We start from the raw sequence: 26746 nt of genomic DNA, 5'->3' as shown, positions 1-26746 counted from the left end.
TTTCTTGCTCCACTATTTGAAGAGTGCAGGGAGTTCCCGACCAACAATCCCTCCTTGACCAACACCAATCAAAACAGATTGTTGGGTTATTTATTCTTGCACCAGTATTGGAAACCTTGTGTGGACAACTGGCTGCTGTATTTACACCGGTAATAACATGGACTCTGCCCCAAAGCAATCCATCAGTTCAAAGTGCTTTGGGACATCACGAGGTGATGATAAGATGCTTTAGTGGGAGATAGTGCAAGCGTGAGGTAAGAAATGAGAACAAGCAGGCAAAACGAAGAGAAATCCACCATGTACAAATCCATATGACTTTAAGATGAAAGGAAAGTCCTTCTCTAATTAACATTTCACAAACTCTACACGGCGCCACATTCGCTTATCATTTTGTGTTCAAATACCCATTTTCCCCATCCTGTCCTCCCCAGATAACCTAGAAACAGCCAACTCCCTGCAAGTAATCTGCACTCACCGAGGAAGATATCGACGAGCATGTTCAGGGTTAGCCTGCTGGAGGGCTGGTTTGCATTGTACTTTCTTCCATTGACGCTAGCACAATGCTCCTGAGCAAATCTCACAATGTTTTTCACTTCATCCGTGACATTTCTGGTCCTGTAATTCTACAAGGAGGGATGAGGTTAAAAAAAGTAACTCACTAACATTTCAGGACTAGTAACAGTAACCACCAGTAATTCAGCTGAACTTACTTTCTTCCTGAGGCAGTTGTCACAAGTTACTTCTGGGTGTTCCTTACAAAACTGGGGATTAAAGTCATTTTCCCCAAAGTAGGCCAGCAGCTGAGTCCTGCGGCACTCCACCACATTCTCACAGTAATGGACCATGTTGAACAGGTTGTTGAAGTGGGTCTGTTTGGTGAAGTGGTTTCCGTCTTTCTCCACTGTAGAACACACGTCTCACTTGTTAGGTCAGGTTAGTGGAGATCACAACATGCATCAAAGAGACAATGGCTCGGAACTTGCTGGGACGCTGCAACTCACGGCCTGCCCCGTTTGTTAGAAATCTTTCCCTCACCCTTCAGCTCAAACCATTTTTGTGCCACAAATTGCTGGAAGTGCAAGGGGCAAGGTCAGATAAGGTCAACAGAACCTCAGTGAAGACCATCTCTGTAAACAAATGAGATTAAGACGACAGGTCGGACAGAAACCCAGTGATGTCAAATCAAATAAAGAAATAAAAAGGGAAAGAAAAATTGGATCATGAGAGAGAAAAGAAAAAGACAGGAAGGAAAGTCATAGTTTTTTGTTAAGATTCTGAATTTTAAAAACTTTGAAGAACAATTTACTCGTTGCAGGGATGGGACTGCGCTGTTTCAACTGTTCCCTTTCTGGGCCTGCAAAGTTGATCAAAAACATAAATCCCATCATTAAAAGGGTTCTTAAATTGTGAAATACCAGCCGTCATTCTCGAGTTTAGTTTTATTTGTGATACAAAGGACTTGGGGTTTGTGCACGGGTTTCTCGAGGCCAATGCAATTTCATAGAATCATAAAAGCGCTACAGTGCAGAAGGAGGTCATTTGGCCCATCGAGTCTGCACCGACTCTCCGAAAGAGCATCTTACCCTGGTCCTCTTCCCGTAACTCCACATATTTACCCTACTAATCCCCTTAACCAGACATCTTGGGACACTAAGGGGCAATTTATCATGGCCAATCCGCCTAACCCACACCCGTTGGAGTTTGTGAGGTAGCTGGAGCACCCGGAGGAATCCCAGCGCAACACTGGACTATTTGACAGCTTGCTGATTTGCTCCTGCTCCAGAGACTTTATTCTAATTCCACAACGCTCTCAGCTGCCATTCACACTGGCTGCTCACTCACTTTGGATAAGGCGCCTGATCCTGGTGACATCACTGTAACTGTAGAAAAGAATACAATGGGACGTCTCTCCGTCCCTCCCTGCACGGCCCGACTCCTGGTAGTATCCTTCCATAGACTTGGGTAGTGTGGCATGGATCACATAACGAACATCTGGCTTATCAATTCCCATACCAAAGGCGATGGTGGCACAAATCACCTGGTGGAACACAGGTCAAAGGTGAGCCATTCTGTCAGCCTTCAATACCCCACCATCATCCTCCCCGTACAACACAGATCATCACTTCCCTTTTACATATTATTAGGCTTATTTGCAAATTTTGCTAAAATACCAACAGCGAATATGAGGGGACAAGTTTTACACCGGGTTTCAAAGGTATGTCCTTAGTCTCTGCAAGAAGAAATTGCACAAGATTAGTTTGCTTCTTCAATAAATATTTTTACTGGCAATTTAAATTAAATAGAATGGTACCAGAGATGAGAGGCTTCAGTTATCTGGAGAAACAGGGGTTGCTCTCCTTAGAGCAGAGAAGGTTAAGGGAAGATTTAATAGAGGTGTTTAAAAACATGAAGGATTTTAATGGAGTAAATAAGTAGAAACTGTTTCTTGGCTGAAGAATCAATAACCAAAGGTCACAGGTTGGAGGGAAATGGCAAAAGAACCGGAGGGGAGATGAGGAGAATTATTTTACACAGCAGGGAATTATAAATAAAAGCCAACAGGGGCGTAGAATTAATTAGAAAACTCTTTCAAAGGGCTGGCATGGACACAATAGGCTGAATGGCCTCCTTTGATGCTGTATCATTCTATGAAGTTAGAGAAACAAAGCTTGAGAGAAGAGTTGATAGATGTTCAAAATCATGAGAGGTCCATACAGAGTAGACAGACAGAAGCTGTACCCAATGATGGAAGGATTGAGAATCAGAGGACACTGACTTTAGCTGATTGGCAAAAGAACCAAAGATGACATGAGGAAATAATATTTTTACTCAGCGTATGGTTACGATCTGGAATGCACTGCCTGAAAGTGAGATGGAACAGATTCCACTTTCAAGAGGTTTGGATCTGGAGAAATATTTGCTGGGCTCCGGGGAAGAGATGAGGAGAGTGAAACCAGGGGAGTTGCTCTTGCAGGGAACCAAAATGGATTCTCAATGGGCTAAATGGCTTGCTGTGCTTCAACCGGTTTATGATTTTGGGCACTGTCATTGGCTGAGGGAGTAGGTTGTAGATTGTTCTTTAGTCAGTCACTAAGAGGCGTGCAAGAAGAACCAAACCCACCGATCGGGGATGATAATCGTGCCCTGGATTCTAGGGTTCCTAACCTGGCAGCCATCTTGGTTAATCCATTTGTTTTGTACCAGATCCCTGTCAGAGTCCTGGAGGCCAGCATGATAGGCCAACGCAGCTATTCCATTTCTCTTCAGTGTTTTAGACACCGTGTCACACTCATACCGAGACAGACAGTATATAATGCCGGAGTCACCTGTTAATGGGACAAATAAGGGAATTAGAGCTGCATAGAATTATTACTTTTAAAGGATAGTCCCTTTGTGTGCTAAGCACTATCAAAGCTAAAGCAAGAAAGAGAGCTACAATAAATCAGCAATTAACCTTAGATGGTCAGGATTGACAATCCTACAGGATTTGACCCGGAGTCTCCAGAACTTGAAGATTTATCATTCTTACGCTTAAATGTCTGATTAAGAAGCCAAAGCTCTGAGTGGGAATGCCACTTAAGCATCTGAATGGCAATGTTCCTGTCTGACTGTACTTGTAAAACATTTCTGTGCTGTGGAAATGCCGGCGTTGGACTGGGGTGGGCACAGTAAGAAGTCTCACAACACCAGGTTAAAGTCGGCCGTTCTGATTTGATTTTGATTTGATTTATTATTGTCACATGTATTAACATACAGTGAAAAGTATTGTTTCTTGCGCGCTATACAGACAAAACATACCATTCATAGAGAGTGCAGAATGTAGTGTTACACCCTTCACACCCTTTATTCTCTCTGTGGACAGCTATTAGCAGTCTTTTCCCCTGGTTTCTATGGCTACGACTCATCATTCATTCCCTCACGCTGCAGTATAAATATCTCCCACTTTCTGTGCCTTTCAGCTTTGACAAAGGGTCGTCTGGACTCGAAACATCAGCTCTTTTTTCTCCTTACAGATGCTGCCAGACCTGCTGAGATTTTCCAGCGTTTTCTCTTTTGGTTAAAGTCCACCAGGTTTATTTGGAATCACGAGCTTTCAGAGCGCTGCTCCTTCATCAGGTGAGTGAAGGTAGGTTCACAAACACGGCATATATTGGCAAAGACACAACTGCAAGATAATTACAGATTGGAATGTGAAGAATGGTTGGAATGCGAGTCTTTACAGGGAATCAAGTCTTTACCGGTAGGAACAGTGTGAGTGGAGAGAGAGATAATCACAAGTTAAAGAGGTGTGAACTGTCTCAAGGGCATTCAGCCTCCAATCTTCAGGTAAGCGTTCTCCAAGGCTACCTTCAAGACACACAACAATGCAGAATCGCTGAACAGAAACTGATAGACAAGTTCCGCACGCATGAGGATGGCCTCAACCGGGATCTTGGGTTCATGTCACACTACATGCAACCCCCATCAAACTGTCTGGATTTGCAAAATCTCACTAACTGTCCTGGCTTGAACCTCTTTAACCCGTGCTTATCCCTCTCCATTCACCTCGTTTTACCTGTAAAGACCCGCATTCCAACCTGCAATTATCTTGCAATTGTGTCTTTGTCTATATATGTTGTGTTTGTGAACTTACCTCTACTTACTTGATAAAAGAGCAGCCCTCCAAAAAGCTTGTGATTCCAAACAAGCCGGTTGGACTTTAACCTGGTGTTGTGAGACTTCTTACTGTAACCTTTCTGTGTACTCGGGGACTAGACGGTTTCTACATTAAGCTGCAGTGCCACAAATTCAGCTGGTGTTTAGCATTGCCAACCTCCAGGTTTGGTCTGTAGTCTCCAGAAACTGTTTAATCCCCAGGACATTGATACACACAAACCCTGGGAGAAAAAGCATGGAGGTATTAATCAAAAAATTGTGGTTTTATTCCATTTTCTGTTTCTTAGTTATAATAATATTGGAGATTGGTAAAGGGCTGTTTGATTAAGTCTAGAATCAGGTAACAATTGTTTTCCGATTGCTTTGAGAAGGCAGGCTTTATAAAAATAGCGATCAATGGAGGGTATATGGGGGAGGGCATGACAAGGATGGATATGTCAGGTGATCAATGGCAGGAATGTAGGGAAGGGTGGGCCGAGGCAGGTAGAGGGGGTTTGATGAAAAGGATTTTGAGTTTTAAAAACTTGGTACCTGAGGAAATAAAGATTGGATTAGGCCGCCCGAGCTTCGCGATCGTACACTGCGCTTCAATGTCAACACACTGCAATACACAGGAAGGGGAAGAATAGAATGGAACCATGTTTCCTTACAACACAACAATGATTGTGCTTCAAAGGAACTCACGGGCGTCATTGGTGAGAAACTCATTTGGTTCATCATTACGTTACTGACCAAAAACACATCCCTCAATTCAATAAAGCATTCTCACTTACAAACCTGCAATCAAAGTGAAATGGGTTTCGCTTCAACAACAGCAGGTGCCATGTAGCCCACACTACAGCCTGAATGTTTCATCCAGCAGGCGGGTGCACTTGGTGAGTCAGGGAGCAAGCGCAAAATGCGCTTCTGGCTGTGGTCCGACCCCGGAATGCGATTTCGTGCTGGTCAGCTAATTAATGGGCAGCCAGCGTGAAACACATGCTGGGGAAGGCTCATTTAAATTTTATTTCATTCCTGACAGTTCATTTCACCCTGGACCAAGGTTGAAGCTAAAACGTAAAGGCCACCTGGCCAAGCGGTCCACCTGACAACTGTAAAAGCAGATAGGCCACATAAAAGTACATCCAATTGGCCCCCTGATGAGCTACGTTGCCTGCTCGATAGTCAGCAAGGGCATTGCCAACTCTGGCACACACCCTCCAACCAAAATATTCTGCAAGTGCACGATGACATTGGAACTCACGCCTGCCTGAACAAGGTAAGATTCTGGCCTACATTGCTACTGACTTTCATTTCACTGATCAAAGTAAAATCATCTGCTTCGGTGTAAATTCAGGAGCACGTAACAAACTTTACAGACAGTGAATTACTTTAAAGCACAGTCACTATTTTAGTCGGTAAAATATTTTGTTTGCAGCCAGATCCTACACAAAGGGTGGGGACAGCTACCCACACGAAGGTTAGGGGATAGTTACCTCCATGAAGGCTGGGGATAGTTACCTATACGAAGATTGGGGATAGTTACCCACACGAAGGTTGACAGGTTCCCAGTTGCTTTATACAACCTCCCACTTCCCTCTCCCTTGAGATGTGACCAGTCACAAGCTCCAATGATGATCTACTTGATTCATGAGGCCATTGAAGCCCAAAATACATTGGGTGTGTCATGTAGTCCATGTAAATATTTAGCTCTGTCAAGAGTCATTGGGTTCTGTACAGAAATGGATTGGTTCCATCCAGGCGGCCATAGCCACCTGCATGCCACCCAGTCGATGCTTACGTGGATAGTTTCTCTGGATCCATTCAGTGCAATCTTCAGCAATCTTCTTGGGCTTTTTTGGCAGGACCTCATACTTGAGATTGTGTCTGTTGAAGCTCATGGTGAACCTGCAGAATATCAGCATGAAGCCTTAATACTAGAACTCCATACAACAAGAAGCAACAGCCATCTCTCGGTCGCTACCCTATACTAACACGACAGCACTGTACAAATACTGCAAATTGAAGACTTCCCTATGCAGCCCACTTCCCAAACTCATTGTGGGAAGTGCAGAGCAGAAGCAGAGAACTTCCTGCATCAAAATGAGAAGGGAAACTGGAGGTTTGCATTACTTTGGTTAATCGCTGAGGTTTGTGAGCAGCCAGTTATACTGACAGACTACAGAGCAGGGAGATCAGGGGCAAGGGAGGTGTAAGAGAAAAGAAGGAGCTTGAACTTATGTGGCACTGTTGATGTCCCCTGGATCTCCAGAAACATTTCACTGTCAATTCATTATTTAGTGTAGTTATGTTGGTAAAAATGGTGGTTAATTTGGAGTAAGAAGTTTAACAACACCAGGTTGAAATCCAACAGGTTTATATGGTAGCAAATGCCACATTTGCATTTGGCATTTGCTACCAAATAAACCTGTTGGACTTTAACCTGGTGTTGTTAGACTTCTTACTGTGTTTACCCCAGTCCAACGCCGGCATCTCCACATCATGGTTAATTTGGATACAGCAAAAAAGATAAATTACATTTTAATCTGTTTTTAGCAGAATTGGTTGAGGGATAAGTATTGCTCAGGGTAATGGGGGAAACTGCTTTCTCCTCTTCCAATATTACCACGGGATCTTTAACGTTCCCTTGCAAGGGCAGCCAAGGTTTTGGTTTAATAGCGATGCTCAGAGACAGCATCTCAGTCAGTGCAGTGCTCCTCAATATTAGCCTACATTTTGTAATTGAGCTCTGGCGTGGAGCTGGAAGCCACAACTTTCTAACTCAGAGGCACAAATGCCATCACTAAGAGCCACTTAAAGGAGACAAACCACATAACTATGTCAAAAGAATAAACCTCGCTTTAAGGAAGAAGACATTAATATAACAGATAGAAATGTTGCTGAAAAAGGGACATGCTGTTGAAACTTTGCTTCTTGCACTCATCAGGACAGATTTGCAAGAATACCAAATCTCAATGGGAATCATAGAATCATAGAAATCATAGAAACCCTCCAGTGCAGAAGGAGGCCATTCGGCCCATCGAGTCTGCACGGACCACAATCCCACCCAGGCCCTACCCCCACATTTTTTACCCGCTAATCCCTCTAACCTACACATCCCAGGACTCTAAGGGGCAATTTTTTAACCTGGCCAATCAACCTAACCCGCACATCTTTGGACTGTGGGAGGAAACCGGAGCACCCGGAGGAAACCCACGCAGACACGAGGAGAATGTGCAAACTCCACACAGACAGTGACCCGAGCCGGGAATCGAACCCGGGACCCTGGAGCTGTGAAGCAGCAGTGCTAACCACTGTGCTACCGTGGTACCGGAACAATTTATACTGCATAAAAAAAGGATGCTGATTGGTTGGCAAGTGGATTCTGGTTGGTAAGGGCATTGCCATGGAGAATGCACCAGGAAATAGTTAACTGCCAAGATTTTGTTTAAATTCAAACCAGGCAGATCAATTCCTTGATTGGTCAAGGAATTGACAGGGGGAATGAACCAGATAAGCCCACTTTCATTGGACAATATAGGTATTAAGACTCCAACTATAAGATTGGCCTTATTGCAACTTTTATCCTCCAGGATAATGGCTACCTTGATCAGATCTTTGCCCGCTGTACATCGCACAACAAGAATGGTAACAAGAATGGTTCCAGGGATGAGAAACTTCTGCACTGTAGGGATTCTATGATTCTAGAAGCTACATATGTTCACATACAGGGCCCTGTTCTTTGCAAACAAACAGAACATGTCCACATATTTTTCAACCAAACAAAAGCTTGAGGGACAGCCATTCCCTTGTTCATTCCCCATGGTAATACCTTTACTAGAGTCCACTGGCCAACCAATCAGCTCATGTAGTATAAATTGTTCCCTTTGAGATTTGGTATTCTGGTATTTATCCTGATGAGTGCAAAATGAAACATTTTGACATTTTGTCTCTTTCAGCATTACTCAAGTTCTGTATTATCAAATGACTGTAACAGATATAGTGCGGCATCTCAACGCTTGAATTATGTAATAATGGTGCACAGTGCACCACAGCAATTATACAATGAGTATACTGATTGTAATCTCAACGACTAGCACTTCTGGGGGTCCGCTTTGCAGTACTGAGGGAGGCTGCACCTTCAAAGGTGACACCATTTCAAAGAGACATGAAGCTGAGGGTTCGTCTGCCCTCTTAGGTGGATGCCAAAAATCCCATGGTACCATTTCAAAGGAGATCTGGGGATTATCTCATCATTATCACACTGCTGTTCGCAGGAGTTCGCAGTGTACAAATTCGTTGCCACATTTCCTACATTACACTCGTGATTACACTTCAAAAAGGGCTTCATTGGGTGTAAAGGTGCTTAAACATGCCCCGGGGGTCAAAAGAGGTGCTATATAAATTCAAACCTTTCTTACTTTATAAGATTTATTTTATAAAAGTATAGAGGAGAAAATAGACTCAATTTTGATCCAGAACTAGGCACTAAAGATTGGCCTTGCTGATGGCCACTTCTCAACAGAAACATTATGACAAGAAAGATGCACCTATAATTTTAAAAATATAATGAATTTATAATGATCCCATGGTATTGCTCACAGGGTGTCAGAAGATTGAGGTTTAGATGCACAGGAGTATTATACTGCAGGATGGTATTACTCTGCGGCTAAGATGGAGCTGTGTGCAGTATCTCCAAGGCCACAGGTCCAATTGCTGGGGAGATTTGTTCATAGACTGGCAGTGGTTTTTAAATCCCTGGCTCCTCCCCAGTCAGAAGGAACCATCAGGCAATAACTGGCTCTCTTTTCTCTTTGTAAAAAAAAAAAACCAAGTGTGACAGCTGAGATGTGACACATTTTGCAAGACAGGCAGATGAGTATTCGTGATCATTGTTTTTGTGAACCGAAACTCGTCCCACCTCTCCCACAAGAGGCAAAGCTACATACACCTGAGGGTTCAGCATCTTGAGCTGGTTGAGAATATCTTTCTGGACTCGTGGTGTGGCTGTGGCTGTCAGAGCCATCATTGGGATCGAGGGAAACTTGGTCCGCAGCTCGTTCAATCTCTTGTAATCTGGGCGGAAATCATGACCCCACTGAATAGGGATAGAAACAGAAATAGAGTTAATTTCTCACAGACGTCAGAACTAAGTGAGGAATGAGCATAAGGAGCTGACAAAAACATATCTTTCTGCAGAAGCCTTTAGTGGAAATAAGGATGCGCGGGGGGGGGGGGGGGGGGGGGGTAGGGCAATCAGCTAACAGCATGCTTCTTACAATACATTAGTCAGTATTGTTCATGGTGGCAAGATCTCAGAGCACTTTACAAAAAAGCAGCAAATCACAGAGTACAGTTAACAAGATTGATTTTACGGTAGGGAGAAAGGTGGCAAAACAAAGTGCTACTGCAATGTGGCAGGGAAATAACTCACAGTTGGGAAGGATGAAGGGTGAGAATTAAAGCGGGTAAGAAAACCAAGATTGAGCAGTCATGTGGACCTGCTACAGCAAAGACAGCAGCTGGGGACTCAACTGGTGTACAGCTAAAACGGACTCTTTCAGGTGGAGATTAATTACAGAGGGACCCCATCCTTCTGCACCCGCCAATAGGCCAAACAACTTTCTTCTCTATATCTCGGCTATCTTGTTCTATCAAACCTCAGCACGCGAACAGTGACAGTGCAGAATGACATTTTGTAATACAGGATTCTCTTCAACTGTTGCCACCACTGAGATCTTAATGGGAAACTTCTCAAAGGAGATCTTTTGTTTGTACAAGCCGCTGCGAGCTGTGATATGCATCGTAAACCGCAGCCTACGCTCATTTGGTACCAATTTACAAGATGAATCATGGCTTTGAGCAGCAGGTAAAATATTGAAAAAGATATCGCTCTCTGCTATTCCCGAGGGGGTTTGTCAGCTGAGTGCATCCACCCACTCAAAACATACTCCTCCTGGTGACTGTTGAAAAACAACAGGAAGCTCGCCGTCACCACCAGTGAAGCAGCACATTCCGGGTCTGGTTCCCAATCGGTGCTGTATTACCTCCTCCTCTCAGTTAGGGTGCTACAATTAGCTTCAACACCCGTGGAAAAGGGAGGGTGGAACGAACCAGCCAGCATTTCTCTCCCTAATCCTCATTCAGTGATACCCCAACGAGAAACGGAGACATGGGCATTGGCTGCAAGCAGCATCAGATTTGGCTATCACTCAGTGAAAGGAGAGGCAAATAATCAATCAGTGGCAAGTAGGATAGACAGAGCCTTCATTTCACACACCAGTTTGCATTCGACAAGTGATGCTCCCCACACCCACCCTTTTGATGCACAAACAATAAAAAAACGCATTTATATAAACCTTTAAAGGCCCCAGAGTACTTCACATCTAATGAGGCGTGGCCACACAACAAGATCCCACAAACAGCAATGCGATAAACAAGAATCTAATTTGTATTAGTGACGTTCGTTTAGATGTAAATATTGCCAGGACACCAGGCAGAACTTCCCTGCACTTTTTCAAAGACTCACTAGACACTTTTTCCATCTACTTCAAAAGGCAGTTGGGAGCTTGGTTTAAAGTTTCATCCAAAACCTTTGGTGATGTTAGATACTATGACACTCTCTCAGTACTGGCACTACAGTGTCCATATAGTTCATGTATTTAACTCTCTGGAGTGGGCTTTGAATTGGATACCTTGTGATTCAGAGAGTGCCACCACCGAGTTGAGGCTGAAATTCAGAAATAGAAATAGAAATAGAAATAATGAAGCCAGTTACCTGGCTGACGCAGTGAGCCTCATCGATAATAAAACGAGCCAGAAGCTTCCTCTCGTACAAATTTACCAGCGCTGCAATCAGTCGGTTACTGGCACTGACCTGGATTAAAGAGGAGAATCAAAGTTACTGGACCCAGGAAAATGCTTCTTAAAAAGTTCACCCTGGGAGTGTGGGCACACTCAGATCTCTAGTTCACTGAGAAGATGGTGGTGGGACATCTTCTTGAACTCACAGCGCCATGGACCCGGGTTTGATTCCCAGCATGGGTGACTATCTGTGTGGAGTTTGCACATTCTCCCCGTGTCTGCGTGGGTTTCCTCCGGGTGCTCCAGTTTCCTCCCACAGTCCAAAGATGTGCGTGTTAGGTTGATTGGCCATGGTAAATTGTCCCTTGGTATCAGGGGGACTAGCTAGGGTAAATGCCTGGAGTTATGGGGATAGGGTCTGGGTGGGATTGCAGTCGGTGCAGAATCGATGGGCTGAATGGCCTCCTTCTGCACTGTAGGATTCTATGATTCGACTGCAGTATCTTTTTGGTACAAAGGCTGGCTGCCTGGTCCACTTTGGAGCACGGTTAAGAGTCAACCACAGCGAAATTACAAATCTGCTTGTGGTTTTGGTACTAAAAGAACTTTCAATATTTCCACAAACGATGGAACCAAGGTCATTACAATATGCCACAGTATACAGTTCCAACTCTTCTTGCATTTATGATGTGTGATGGTATTGCTCACTTGAGGTGGGTCTACTTTTCCTCACCCCCATTTTATGTGTGCTTTCTTTTACATTGAACCCTTGCTCTAATCGTGTGCAGTTATAAACTGCTCAGTTATGATATTAGAACTGGACATTCAGCTTCTTTTTTCAAAGGGAATGTGTTCAGGGTTTTATCTTGAATTTTTTAAAACTGATAAATATCAGGGGAAATAGTCAAACATTCTAGAAGGAAAAAACAAATGGTTAAAAAAAAATAGTTGCGCGCAACATAGCAATCTCTACCACATCGATAAAATTAGAAAACTTCTGTTCATACATATTTCCTACCAATTCTTCACATTTTGTGGTCAGGTCGCTGCAACATAGAGAGAGAACTGCAGCAACATTGCAATGAGTGACATCAGGGCAATAAAACCACAGGAGATTCACACACCCCCCCCCCCCGAGCCCTAATTTCACTAAAGGGTTATATTCCTACAACAATCCCAATTTACAACTGCATTGAGAGGAGTGCGTGTCACTGGGAAGCGGATTTATAGCATGGGCCCTTCATATACAACCCACAATCTTAGATCTACGACAGAGAGAGAGAACAACTTTAAGCAGATAATCAGGATGAGGGATCATTTGCTAATCTGACCGAAAGAGGCTCACCTTCTCAGGTGTGCAGTAAAGCAGCTTCACAGCAGGCGTTTTCATGGACAGTTGCATGTACGTATCGGCAGCTTCAGAGTCACTCTTATTCCCAGTTAGGTGCGTTGCTGGGATCTGGTAATGAAACATTAAGGACACATTTTAAACATTTTCGCAGCCCTTCCTTTCCTCCATGCAAGATTCTCAATAGTTTGCTCCTGCTCACTGGATCTATGTAAGCGTTTTAACAACACCAGGTTAAAGTCCAACAGGTTTATTTGGTAGCAAATACCATAAGCTTTCGGAGCGCTGCTCCTTCGTCAGATGGAGTGGAAATGTGCTCTCAAACAGGGCACAGAGACACAAAATCAAGTTACAGAATACTGATTAGAATGCGAATCCCTAAAGCCAACCAGATCTTAAAGATACAGACAATGTGGGTGGAGGGAGCATTAAACACATCTCCACATCATGACTGGATCTATTCACAGCTCTCGGTTTCTGTCTCTCGGGTTTTAGGTGGGTGTTGGAATGTTTCCACACTCACTCGCCCTCTGAATCTGGCCCTGACTTCCCTTCCATTGTAGATTGAGACTGGCCTCTTCCCACCATAGGATTTGGAATTTAGCTTTGACCAGGAACACACTATGTCGGTAGTCACAGGGTTCAAATCCATCTCTTACAACCAAACTGTAAATTGTGTCAGTGTGCTCAAGTGGAGGGGCCCCATTCCCTCTCACCTGTGTAACGCATATTAAACAGTGTAACCCTCTGATCTTTCCACATCGGTCAATGTCATTAAAGATCTACATCTCCCCTCACAAGCAGTTTTAACTTTATTTATTAGTGAGACAAGTAGGCTTACATTAACACTGCAATGAAGTTACTGTGAAAATCCCCTAGTCGCCACACTCCGGCGCCTGTTCGGCTACACTGAGGGAGAATTTAGCACGGCTAACGCACCTAACCTGCACATCTTTCGGACTATGGGAGGAAACCGGAGCAGCCGGAGGAAACCCACGTTGACACGGGGAAAATATGCAGACTCCACACAGACAGTGACCCAAGCCGGGAATTGAACTGGGGTCCCTGGCGCTGTGAGGTAGCAGTGCTGACCACCGTGTTGCTCTTATTTGCCACCTTTCCCCATAATATAAACTATTGAATGATAAAGCACAGAAGGAGGCCATTATGCCCATCTGGTCTGTGCTGGCTCTTTGAAAAACCTATTCAATTAGTCCCACTATTTCCCTTCATGACCCTGCAAATGTTCCCCCTTAAAATATTTATTCAATTCCCTTTTGAAAGTTACTATTGAATCTATTTCCACTGCCTTTCAGAGAGTACATTCCCGATTATAACTCGCTGTGGTTAAAAAAAATCTTCATCGCCCATCTGGTTCTTTTGCCAATTATGTTAAATTTGAGTCTCTGTTAATAACCCTTTGGCCAGGAAACAGTTTCTCCTTGTTTATTCCATCAAAACCCCTTAATATTGAACACCTGTATTGAATCTCCACTCAACCGTCTCTGCTCAAAGATGAACTTGAGCATCACATGCAAATACCTGTGTTGAAAGAGTCCCGCTTATTCTGTAGTCATATTGTTACAGCACTCCAGAGAAACAGGAATGCACTTTGATCACTGAAGCAAGCAAAGTGATGTTTAAACTCACGTCAAACAAGGTCAGTTTCTGCACCTGATCCAGGATCAGTGACCTGAGAGGGGAAATCACTACAGTGACTCCTGGAGTGAGACAGGCTGGCAGCTGGTAACACAGGCTTTTACCACCACCTGAAACAGACAGAGGGGACAAATCACAACAGAGAAATGCAGGCTGAAGCAGAACCAGAGAATAATCTACACAGCTCTGTAATTTAGTGACTTTTTCTTTCGCCCCCAGGTTTACCTTCCTCTACACCACTGCAAGTGGGAAGGGATTGTTCCCACTGACTTCACTGACATTCAGTCCCCTGCTACCTGGGCGGCACGGTGGCACAGTGGTCAGCAACGCTGTCTCTCAGCGCCAGGGACCCGGGTTCAATTTCGGCCTTGGGTGACTGTGTTGACTTTGCACATTCTCCGTGTCTGCGTGGGTTTCCTCTGGGTGCTCCAGTTTCCTCCCAGTCCAAAGACATGAAGGTTTGGTGGACTAGCCATGGTAAATGCACAGGGTTATGGGGATACGGTGGGATTTGGGGGGGGGGGGTGCAGGCAAGGGGTGGTTGTCTGGGTAAGACGCTCTTTTGGAGAGACGGTGCAGACAGGATGGATCAAATAGAAACAAAGAAAAACTACAGCACAAAACAGGCCCTTCGGCCCCACAAGTTGTGCCGAACATATCCCCACCTTTTAGGCCTACCTATAACCCTCCATCCTATTAAGTCCCATGTACTCATCCAGGAGTCTCTTAAAAGACCTTATTGAGTTTGCCTCCACCACCACTGACGGCTGCTGATTCCACTCGCCCACCACCCTCTGTGTGAAAAACTTCCCCTAACATTTCCCCTGTACCTACCCCCCAGCACCTTAAACCTGTGTCCTCTCGTAGCAGACATTTCCACCCTGGGAAAAAGCCTCTGAGAGTCCACCCGATCTATGCCTCTCAACATCTTATACACCTCTATTAGGTCTCCTCTCATCCTACGTCTCTCCAAGGAGAAAAGACCGAGCTCCCTTAGCCTATCCTCATAAGGCATGCCACTCAATCCAGGCAACATCCTTGTAAGTCTCCTCTGCACCCTTTCAATCTTTTCCACATCCTTCCTGTAATGAGGCGACCAGAACTGAGCACAGTACTCCAAGTGGAGTCTGATGAGGGTCTTCTATAGCTGCATCATTATCCCCGGGCTCCTAAACTCAATCCCTCGATTGATAAAGGCCAGCACACCATACGCCTTCTTAACCACCTCCTCCACCTGCGGGGCCGATTTTAGAGTCCTATGGACCCGGACCCCAAGGTCCTTCTGATCCTCTACAGTACTAAGAGTCTTTCCCTTTATATTGTACTCCTTCATCCCATTTGACCTGCCAAAATGGACCACTATGCATTTATCTGGGTTGAAGTCCATCTGCCACTTCTCCGCCCAGTCTTGCATCCTATCTATGTCCCTCTGTAACTTCTGACATCCCTCCAGACTATCCACAACTCCACCAACCTTCGTGCCGTCGGCAAACTTACCAACCCATCCCTCCACTTCCTCATCCAGGTCATTTATGAAAATGACAAACAGCAAGGGTCCCAGAACAGATCCCTGGGGCACACCACTGGTGACCGACCTCCATTTAGAAAAAGACCCATCTATACCCACTCTCTGCCTCCTTTGGGCAAGCCAATTCTGGATCCACAGGGCAGCAGCCCCTTGGATCCCATGCCCTCTCACTTTTTCTAGAAGCTTTGCATGGGGGACCCTATCGAATGCCTTGCTAAAATCCATATAAACCACATCTACCGCTTTCCCTTCATCGATGTGTTTAGTCACATTTTCGAAGAACTCGTAAGGCACGATCTGCCTTTGACAAAGCCATGCTGAGTATTCTTGAGCGTACTAAACCTCTCGAAATGCTCATAAATCTTGTCCCTCAGGATCTTCTCCATCAGCTTACCAACCACTGAGGTTAGACTCACCGGTCGGTAATTTCCTGGGCTATCCCTATTCCCCTTCTTGAAAATAGGAACCACATCCGCAATCCTCCGGCACCTCCCCCGTCTCCATCGACGACGCAAAGATCATAGAACATAGAACAGTACAGCACAGAACAGGCCCTTCGGCCCACGATGTTGTGCCGACCTTCATCTGAAACCAAGATCAAGCTATCCCACTCCCTATCATCCTGGTGTGCTCCATGTGCCCATCCAATAACCGCTTAAATATTCCTCAAGTGTCTGACTCCACTATCACTGCAGGCAGTCCATTCCACACCCCAACCACTCTCTGCGTAAAGAACCTATCTCTGATATCCTTCCTATATCTCCCACCATGAACCCTATAGTTATGCCCCCTTGTAATAGCTCCATCCACCCGAGGAAATAGTCTTTGAACGTTCACTCTATCTATCCCCCTCATCATCTTATAAACCTCTATCAAGTCTCCTCTCAACCTCCTCCGCTCCAAAGAGAAAAGCCCAAGTTCCCTCAACCTTTCCTCATAAGACCTACCCTCCAAACCAGGCAGCATCCTGGTAAATCTCCTCTGCACTCTTTCCAGCGCTTCCACATCCTTCTTATAGTGAGGTGACCAGAACTGCACACAATATTCCAAATGTGGTCTCACCAAGGTCCTGTACAGTTGCAGCATAACCCCACGGCTCTTAAACTCCAACCCCCGTTAATAAAAGCTAACACACCATATGCCTTCTTCACAGCTCTATCCACTTGAGTGGCAACCTTCAGAGATCTGTGGATATGGACCCCAAGATCTTGCAATCTCTTCCCTCGCCTCCCACAGTAACCTGGGGTACATCCCATCCGGACCCGGCGACTTATCTATCTTGATGCCATTCAAAGATTCTAGCACAACCTCTTTGTTAAAGTCCACATACTCAAATGGCCTCCTTCTCCACTGGAGGGATTCTATGATTCTGTTCTACTAAAAATACTGATTACCCCATCATCACCTTACCTACTGTTTGTAAGATGCTGTTGAGCATAAACTCACTGCTGTACATGGCCATATAATAATAATTACCCTTGTAAAATAATTGATTGGTTGTGAAGTTTTTTGGGATATCCCAAAGGTGCCATGAGGCATTCTTGCTTTGAAAACATCAGCTCCTCCACCTTTATCAACAGAACTTTCGATGGAGCTATACTTTACTAATAATTATCATAGAGATATCACAGAAAAATAAACAGACACACGCAACATAAGAGGGAAAACACCAGCATTCATTGGAAAGCACGGCACTGATATCTGCCTTATTTAGCTGTATAATACACCAGGTAAGGCAAGTGGTTGCGACAGCCCAGATAGCAGTGATATGTTGTCATGGTACAGTTACCGTTATAACTAGGAGCCTTGTATGTTCGACAACAAAAGCAATTTTTAAACGCAATCAATTCACTGAACATTTGATTTGGCGATCAGTCTTTTGGATCAGATATGAAACCCCGAGGCCCTGTTTATCCAATCTCCAGCGTCTGAGCAATATTTATCCTTCAACCAGCATTACTAAAACAGACACTTGGTTATTATCACACAGGTGTTTGTGGGAGATTTCTATATACAAATTCTAATGGAGTAAATGCGGCAGACAACAGTGACTACACTTCAAACATATTTAATTGGCCAAGAAGCACATTGGGACAACCTGAAGTCATGAGGATGAGTGGGCGTGAAGGTAGAGAGTGGGCATAAGGGGGGGTGCAGCCAGCACAAGGCGGGTAGGAGAGGGAGAGAGAGCGCAAGAGGGCAAGCGAGATGGTGAGGGAATGTGAAAGGGCGAACAAAAGGGTGACGGCGAGAGGAAGAGCAGGAGGGCAGGTGAGGGGGGAAGGAGAGAAGCTGAGTGAGGGGGACGGCGATGGAGAAAGAAAGAGAGAGGGCAAGGGAGAAAGAAAGGGAGATAGATAAAGAAAATAGGAGATAGAAAACAACTGCCATCCATCAAGTCATTTAAAATCGGTAATTAGAAACATAATACAAAAAGCACACTTAATATCAAATAACCACCCAAATTATTTGAGGCACATGTTCCAATATGTCTTGAGTACATACCTGTGGGCATCAAGATGAAGCAGTCTTCACCCAAAAGAGCAGCATTGATTGCTTCCAGTTGGTTCGTTCGAAACCGGTGCAGCCCAAACTTCTTGTGAAAAATACACATCATGTCCTTGGAATGGGAGAAATGGAAGCCACGGAGTTGTTCCAGCACAGGATTTTTTGGATGCCTTTGTTCTGATAAAAACATAAACGCACTTTCAGACTGTTCATTTTATAAAAGTCACCTCACTGCTGTTTTACATGTCCTGGTGTTGTTAGTGTCTCCGCTCTTGAAGACATGAAGTGGTCTGCTGGGCAGGGTAGTAAACAGTGACAATAACAGATTTGAGGAGGGCACAGACAGGCTGGTGAAATGGGCAGATGGAATTTAATGGAGAATAACGTGAACTGTTGCATTTTGAGAGAAACAAAGTAGACAGCCTTTTCGGATAACCTGAATGCTACTATTTTGAGGGGGTGAATAGTCACAAATTCTTAACGTGGTAGGGCACAGTGATAAAGCAGTTAAAGTGTATTTGGCATTGTAATTAGGGACACTGAATACATAAACAAGGAAGTCACGCTAAGAACAGGGAGCAGGAGTAGACAATTCAGCCCCTCGAGTCTGCTCCGTCATTCAATATGATCATGGCTGATCTTGCCTCGGCTTCCACTCCACTTTCCTGCCCGTTCTCCATAACCAAACTTCTATCCAAGCTAATAATTTACCGCATATCCCATGAGACATTACCTTGTGTATTAATCTTTGGTGCGGCACCTTATCAAACACCTTCTGGATGTCCAGATATATTACATCTACAGGATCCCCATTATCCACTTAAATCGTTACATATTTAAAGAACTCTAGCAAATTAGTCAAACATGATTTACTCTACATAAAAGCATGCTGACTGATGGATTGCCTTTTGACTTTCCAAATGTCCTGTTATTACTTCCTTAATAATGGATTCTAACAATTTCTCAGCAACAGATGTCAAACTAACTGGTCTACAGTTTCCCTCCCTTTTTAAATAAGGATTTTATTATTGGCATTTTTCCAATCATCGGAACCTTTCCCACATCCAGGGAATTTTGGAATATTGTAACCAATGGATCCACCATCTCCGCTGCCACTTCCTTTAAGACCCTAGAATGTAGGCCATCAGGCCCTGGGGAGTTGTCTGCCTTCAATCCCAATAGTTTGCTCAGCAGTTTTTCCCGATTGATGATGATTGTTTTAAGTTCCTTCCTTTCTATTATCCCTGTATTACTCGTTGGAATTTAGAAGGCTGAGGGGGGATCTTATAGAGACCTATAAGATAATGAAGGGGCTGGAAAGGGTAGAGGTGGAGAGATTCTTTCCACTTAGAAAGGAAACTAGAACGAGAGGGCACAGCCTCAAAATAAAGGGGGATCAGTTTAGGACAGAGTTGAGGAGGAACTTCTTCTCTCAGAGGGTGGTGAATCTCTGGAATTCTCTGCCCACTGAAGTGGTGGAGGCTACCTCGTTGAATATGTTTAAATCATGGATAGATGGATTCCTGATCGGTAAGGGATTTAGGAGTTATGGGGATCAGGCGGGTAAGTGGAACTGATCCACTTCAGATCAGCCATGATCTTATTGAATGGCGGGGCAGGCTCGAGGGGCTAGATGGCCTACTCCTGCTCCTATTTCTTATGTTCTTATGACCTGTTACTATCGCGATGGTACAGTATGCTCCACCGTCAAAACCGAGACAAAATATTGATTTAGCATCTCCGCCATTTCCGTGTTCTTCACCATTAACTCCCAGTCTCACCCTCCAAGGACCAACATTCACTTTAGCCACTCTCTTCACGCTTGTATATTTATATAAACTTTTGCTAAACTTTTTATGTTTTGTGCTAGTTTTCTTTCATAATTTATCTTTGCTCATATTATTTTTTAGTAACTCTTTGTTGATCTTCAAAAGTTTCCCAATCTTCCAGCCTGTCACTCGCCTTTGGGACATGGTAAGCCTTAGTTTTTGTCTTTATGTTATCTTTAACTTCCCCACCTTAGCCCTGGATTTTTCTTCTCCCTCTGACAATCTTCCTTCCTTTCTTGAATATATTTTTATTGGCAGGAATTGAATATCTCCTTAAACATCTGCCACTGCTCATCAACTGTCCTACCTTTAAGTCTTCCTGCCCAGTCCACTGGGGCCAAATCTGTCCTCATGCCTATATAATCACCTTTGTTTAACTCCAGAATGCGAGTGTGGGACTCCAATTTCTCGCCCACAAATTGAATTTTGAATTCTTTCATACTATGATCACTCTTCCCTAGAGGATCCTTACCTATGACATCACTAATTAATCCCTCATCACACAACACCAAATCTAGAAAAGCCTGCTCCCTGGTTGGTTCCACAATATGTTGCTCCAAGAAGCAATCCCGAATACATTCCATGAACTCTCCCTCGAGGCTACCCATCCCAATTTGATTAGTCCGGTCTATGTGTATATTAAAATCATGCATGATCATTGCCGTACCTTTCTCACAGACCCCAATAGTTCCTCATTTATTCTGTGCCCCACTGCGGAACTACCGTTTGGGGGCTTATATATTACTCCCACCAAGGACTTCTTTCCCTCATTTCTACCCAGACTGACTACATCATGATCTCCAGTGCCAATATCATTTCTCTCTACAGTACTGATCTCTTCCTTCACTAAAAAGCTACATAACTTCAGACTCCACACAATCACCCGAGGCCAGAATCGAACCCAGTCCCTGGCGCCGTGAGGCTGCAGTTCTAACCACCAAACTGTCATTTTACTGAGCAGAATATTTATTTATTACCCTGGTCGTCGGGTCTATTATCTACCCTCATGTGGAACACTGATTACCTGTGGAACCCAGCACAGTTTGAGATTTTTTGATGCTAGCTGTTGTCGAGGGACATGACGTGTATTCACTGTCAGCTCGTACTGGAGTTCTCTTTTCCCAGGTCGTCTTGGTTCCTCCCTCTCGGATTGGCTCAGCTGCCGCGTACGATGACAAGTTCACTGCAGGGTGACTTGGCGAATTCAGAAAACACTCTGGCACCTCCTCTTCCTCCAAATCATTGATGTCAAAATTATCAATGTCAAAGCTATCATCAAAAGTGGATTCCTCTTCAATCCCACACCTCTCACCGTTGCTGCTGGAGCCTGTTCTTGCAGCAGATACACACGAAGGTTTGTCTCGGTCACTTGTACGGTTGGCACTGGGGGACTCGTATGGGATGCGATTAAGTGGAGAATACTTGGATTGAGAGGCACTCGGTGGCGAGGCCTCATTCCCTCCTCTCGGAAGATGACATGACTTATTCTGCCAGCTCTTGGCAGCAGATACAGCACTGTTCCTTCCTGCTTGTGCGGAGCTTTCATCCATTGCAAAGAAATCTGTAATACTGAAAAAACTATCCCCTGGCACAGCTGAGGCATTCAAAGAAGATTTCTTGAATGTAAATGTTTTAGGGGAACTCAGTCCCTGGGTTGAATTGAGAGAGATCGGAATGGGTGATGCATCTGTGGAAATATTACTCTTCACAGTGTTCAGTTTGGGCAATGTAGCAGTCCTCGAGATACCTCCATTATTCTGATCAGCCAGAAGTTTCTTCCTAGAAGAGAAGATACCATTTTTTTTGTTACGTCCTCCATCAGACTTTCTGTAAATGAGCTGTAAAGCACTAAGTTTTTAAAGTTTATTTATTAATGTCACAAGTAAGGCTTACATTAACACTGCAATGGAGTTAATTTCACAGTATTTTAGGTTGTTCGGGTCAATGCACCCTAACCAGCGCGTCTTTCAGACTGTGGGAGGAAACCGGAGCACCCGGAGGAAACCCACGCAGACACGGGGAGAACGTGCAAACTCCGCACAGATAGTGACCCAAGCCGGGAATCGAACCCAGGTCCCTGGCGCTGTGAAGCAGCAGTGCTAACCACTGTTGCCACCATGCCGCCCATATCTGGAATATCTGTAGGCAGACAGTTGCCAAATACAGTGCCCAGTAGTTCCTAGTTATGGTACAGGCGATCAGAGCAGGTAATAAAGAGAACCTCTGCATTACCACTTTGTACCACTGGAGGGAGATCCAGTTATTGAGCATGGTGAAAAAGGGCAGACTGGAGAAAAACAATGATCTCAGAGGTTGTAGTAATCGGGAGACTAAATTCGATGTTAATTATGTTTATAGTCAGCAGGTGCTGGGCACTAACTGGGGATTTACTGAGCACCTACAGATGGTCACAGACTGAGATAAGAGGCAGGCCAGCCAGGAGAGCATTGGAATAGTTGGAAATAATTAAAGAATATACCTTTAAGGATCTCACTATTTTGGTTCAAAGAGTCTTCAATACAATGGAGTGAGAGCCAGCACCTACCGGATCTCCCTCTGCTGAAGCAGCTGACTTGCACAGGACAGAAGCTGTAGTTCGCTCTCAGGAATCCGGTCAACAATTCTACAGATATCTTCCATGACTTGGATCAGCTGTTCACTGTAGCCGATCGGTGCGACTGTTTCATATCAAAATAGACAAAGTTGGCATCCTAATCTACATAAATTCTCTCAAGTTTAAATATTCAGAAATGCAGCCAATGCACTGAAAGGCTATCACCAAGTTAAAAAGGATAATTTTTAACATGCTGGACAAGGCTGATCAAAGGTTAATAATACACTGAAACCACTAGGGATAAACAGCAGGTCATAGAAATCATAGAAACCCTACAGTACAGAAAGAGGCCATTCGGCCCATCGAGTCTGCACCGACCACAATCCCACCCAGGCCCTACCTCCATATCCCTACATATTTTACCCACTAATCCCTCTAATCTATGCATCCCAGGACACTAAGGGGCAATTTTAACCTGACCAATCAACCTAACCCGCACATCTTTGGACTGTGGGAGGAAACCGGAGCACCCAGCGGAAACCCACGCAGACACGAGGAGAATGTGCAAACTCCACACAGACAGTGACCCAAGCCGGGAATCGAACCCAGGTCCCTGGAGCTGTGAAGCAGCAGTGCTAACCACTGTGCTACCGTGCCGCCCAAGGTAAGGGGTAAGTGTACGACTCAAGAACAGCTTCCTCCCTGCTGCCATCAGACTTTTGAATGGACTTACCTCGTACTCAGTAGATTTTTCTCTACACCCTAGCTATGATTATAACACTACATTCTGCACTCTCTCCTTTCCTTCTCTATGAATGGTATGCTTTGTCTAAATACACACAAGAAACAATACTTTTCACTGTATACTAATACATGTGACAATAATAAATCAAATCAAAGACTTTTCACCTCACTCTATCAGCAAAAAATCTAGATTTATATAATTACACCATCCCTCCAATGACAATTCACATTCAAAATGTGGGCATAGGAATTGATAACAAGAAAGTTAACAGCGCGTCAGTGTAGGTATGAAGATATTTTAATGGTACAAACACACTAACTAGGAGCAGGAGTAGGCCAGTTAGAACTTTACAATGGTTACAGCACCGAGGAAACCTTTTGGCCCATCACGTCCTGTGCTAATTTTTGAGCCACGACTGAACATTCCTCCACCACACTCTCAGACAGTGTATTCTAGATCCTAACCACTCACTGTGTGAATGTTTCTCAAGTAGATTCAAGTTACCTGTAAAGACTCGCATTCCAACCATTATTTTGTAAATTGAGTTTGTGTCTTTATATGCCCTGTTTGTGAACAGAACTCCCACTTACCTGACGAAGGAGCAGCGCTCCAAAAGCTAGTGGCTTTTGCTACCAAATAAAACCTGTTGGACTTTAACCTGGTGTTGTGAGACTTCTTACTGTGTCCACCACACTCTCAGACAGTGTATTCCAGATCCTAACCACTCGCTGTGTGAATCTGTCTCCACCACACTCTCAGACAGTGCATTCCAGACCCTAACCACTCGCTGTGCGAATCTGTCTCCACCACACTCTCAGACAGTGCATTCCAGACCCTAACCACTCGCTGTGTGAATCTGTCTCCACCACACTCTCAGACAGTGCATTCCAGATCCTAACCACTCGCTGTGTGAATCTGCCTCCACCACACTCTCAGACAGTGCATTCCAGACCCTAACCACTCGCTGTGCGAATCTGTCTCCACCACACTCTCACACAGTACACATTTCAGATCCAAACCATTGGCTGCGTAAAAAAGCTTTTTCTCATGTCACCATTGGTTCTTTTGCCAATCATCTTAAATTAGTGTCCACTGGTTCTCAATCCTCAACCAATGAGAGCAGTCTCTCTCTATCTATTTTGACCAGATCCCGCATGATTTTGAACACCTCTATCAAACTTCCTCTCGATCTACTCTTCTCCAAGAAGAAACCAAGCTTCTTGATTGTTCTCTGTATCATTTCCAAAGGTTTCACATCCTTCCTAAAGAATTGTACACAATACTCTAGTTAGGGTCAAGCCAGTATTTTGTAAAGGTTTTGGTGTTTTTGTGTTCCAATTTATAAAGCCCAGACTCCTGAATGTCTTCTTAACCATTTTCTCAGCCTATAAAAGGAGGAAGTCTCAACTTGTCCACCAATAGGTTACAACTCCTACCCTTACCTGTTCTATTATTTGATGTGCACACGGGTACTTTGCTGGGTTCCCTTTCGTGTGGCTGTGAACAAGTTGAGGAGATAGATTTTTCTCTGGACTGCACAGTTTCTACAGAGTCGCTGTGGACAGAGATTACATCAATAAAGGGTTATATTTTAAAATACAATTGTTAGTTTTGTCTTCCACAAGCTTTCCTAGTTCTAGAATGGGTTCTCTGACCCATGTGGCTTTTGCTACCAAATAAACCTGTTGGACTTTAACCTGGTGTTGTTAAACTTCTTACCATGTCAGAGAGCCAGCAACCAGCAGCAAATGTAGGATTGTAACAAATTTAACATTTTTACTGGGATCGCAAATATCCAGCAGCCTCACAGCACCCGGATTGTGAACCAGCAGGAGGTCAACCGGGGCAGGAGGATGGGGTTTGGGGATGACAAGTGGGCTTAACCCACCCACACCACCCAAATCCCCGACCCCCAATCCTTGCACCTCACCCCCAATCCCTGCAACCCCACCGCCTCCAGTGCATGACCTTATGTGCGAACAAGTCAAGGCCATCATCCTCTCAACCCTGTTCCGTCATTCAATGTGATCTTGGACATGACGCTAAATTGCAGAAAGTTTCTTGCAATGCCCAACTCTGCATTCCTCCCTGAAACAGCATCACTGTTTTGTGCAATCTTGTGCGAAGGTTGCTGTACTTATCTACCAGTGTAGGCAACGTAAACAAGACTCCATTTATTGCCAATTGCAGGCTGCCCTGAGTTATTCTTTAAACCAGATTACTCTCTGCGGTGATAATGCTCCCAAAGTAATTCTTTGCACAATGAAGCATTTGTGAGAAATAATGAGGCACTGTATAAATTTTATTTTTAACACGATCAATACTGCTTTCTACTAGGCTTGGTAACTCCTCCCAATGGGATTCCTGAGTGAGATCATTAACCTGAGCCATTTAAACGCAATGCAACAGAAAATACAAGTGAAAGATGGAAAAACAGGAATAATAAAGCCATACATAACTCTTGACAGTGCGGTTATGCAACCCATGACAACTTGGCTGACAAGATAACATTGAGAACAAAAACGCTGGGGGCAAATGTTGGCCCAGACTTTGCTGCAGTGGTGGCCAATCAACTCCAACCTTCGATTTGAATATTGTTGCATCACAATTTAAAGGAAATATGATAACAGCAGGGAGAACAAAGAACAGTACAGCACAGGAAACAGGCCCTTCGGCCCTCCAAGCCTGTGCCGCTCCTTGGTCCAACTAGACCAATCGTTTGTATCCCTCCATTCCCAGGCTGCTCATGTGACTATCCAGGTAAGTCTTAAACGATGTCAGCGTGCCTGCCTCCACCACCCTACTTGGCAGCGCATTCCAGGCCCCCACCACCCTCTGTGTAAAAAACGTCCCTCTGATGTCTGAGTTATACTTCGCCCCTCTCAGCTTGAGCCCGTGACCCCTCGTGATCGTCACCTCCGACCTGGGAAAAAGCTTCCCACTGTTCACCCTATCTATACCCTTCATAATCTTTATGGCAGCAAGACATCCGGGACCTTGGTGAATGACAGAAATAATACTTTATTTCCTTGATCAATGAGATTTAAGGATGGAGAAGGAAACAGGGGAACGATGGTGGGGGAATTTGGGTGGATTAGAGTCAAAAACAGGTTCAGCAGGAGAAATAAAGGGAGAC

The 26746-nt window shown here is 44.4% G+C and overlaps 1 protein-coding gene across 2 annotated transcripts in view; it reads right to left on the bottom strand.

The window, feature by feature from the left end:
- The window catches only part of blm (BLM RecQ like helicase), a 48181-nt gene that overhangs the window by 10642 nt on the left and 10793 nt on the right, over nt 1-26746 (bottom strand). Inside the window, exons 1-14 of one of the 2 annotated variants that reach the window (XM_078241176.1) lie at nt 25579-25702; nt 25053-25165; nt 22857-22989; nt 21336-22090; nt 18480-18659; nt 14438-14556; nt 12785-12898; nt 11414-11512; nt 9585-9733; nt 6437-6543; nt 3166-3326; nt 1843-2038; nt 711-901; nt 476-623 (exon numbers count right to left, since the gene is read on the bottom strand). In XM_078241176.1, coding sequence (XP_078097302.1) covers nt 476-623; nt 711-901; nt 1843-2038; nt 3166-3326; nt 6437-6543; nt 9585-9733; nt 11414-11512; nt 12785-12898; nt 14438-14556; nt 18480-18659; nt 21336-22090; nt 22857-22989; nt 25053-25165; nt 25579-25607 — 2494 coding nt within the window. In that variant the 5' untranslated portion in view covers nt 25608-25702. Of the gene's footprint in view, nt 1-475; nt 624-710; nt 902-1842; nt 2039-3165; nt 3327-6436; nt 6544-9584; nt 9734-11413; nt 11513-12784; nt 12899-14437; nt 14557-18479; nt 18660-21335; nt 22091-22856; nt 22990-25052; nt 25166-25578; nt 25703-26746 lie in introns of those variants that run through there. The other variant, XM_078241175.1, reaches the window with a different exon arrangement.

This window comes from Mustelus asterias, chromosome 24 (assembly GCF_964213995.1).
Source record: "Mustelus asterias chromosome 24, sMusAst1.hap1.1, whole genome shotgun sequence".
NCBI classification, from domain to species: Eukaryota; Metazoa; Chordata; class Chondrichthyes; order Carcharhiniformes; family Triakidae; genus Mustelus; species Mustelus asterias.
Note: the sequence above shows the minus strand (reverse complement) of the source record. Positions and strands in the feature narration are given on the sequence as shown.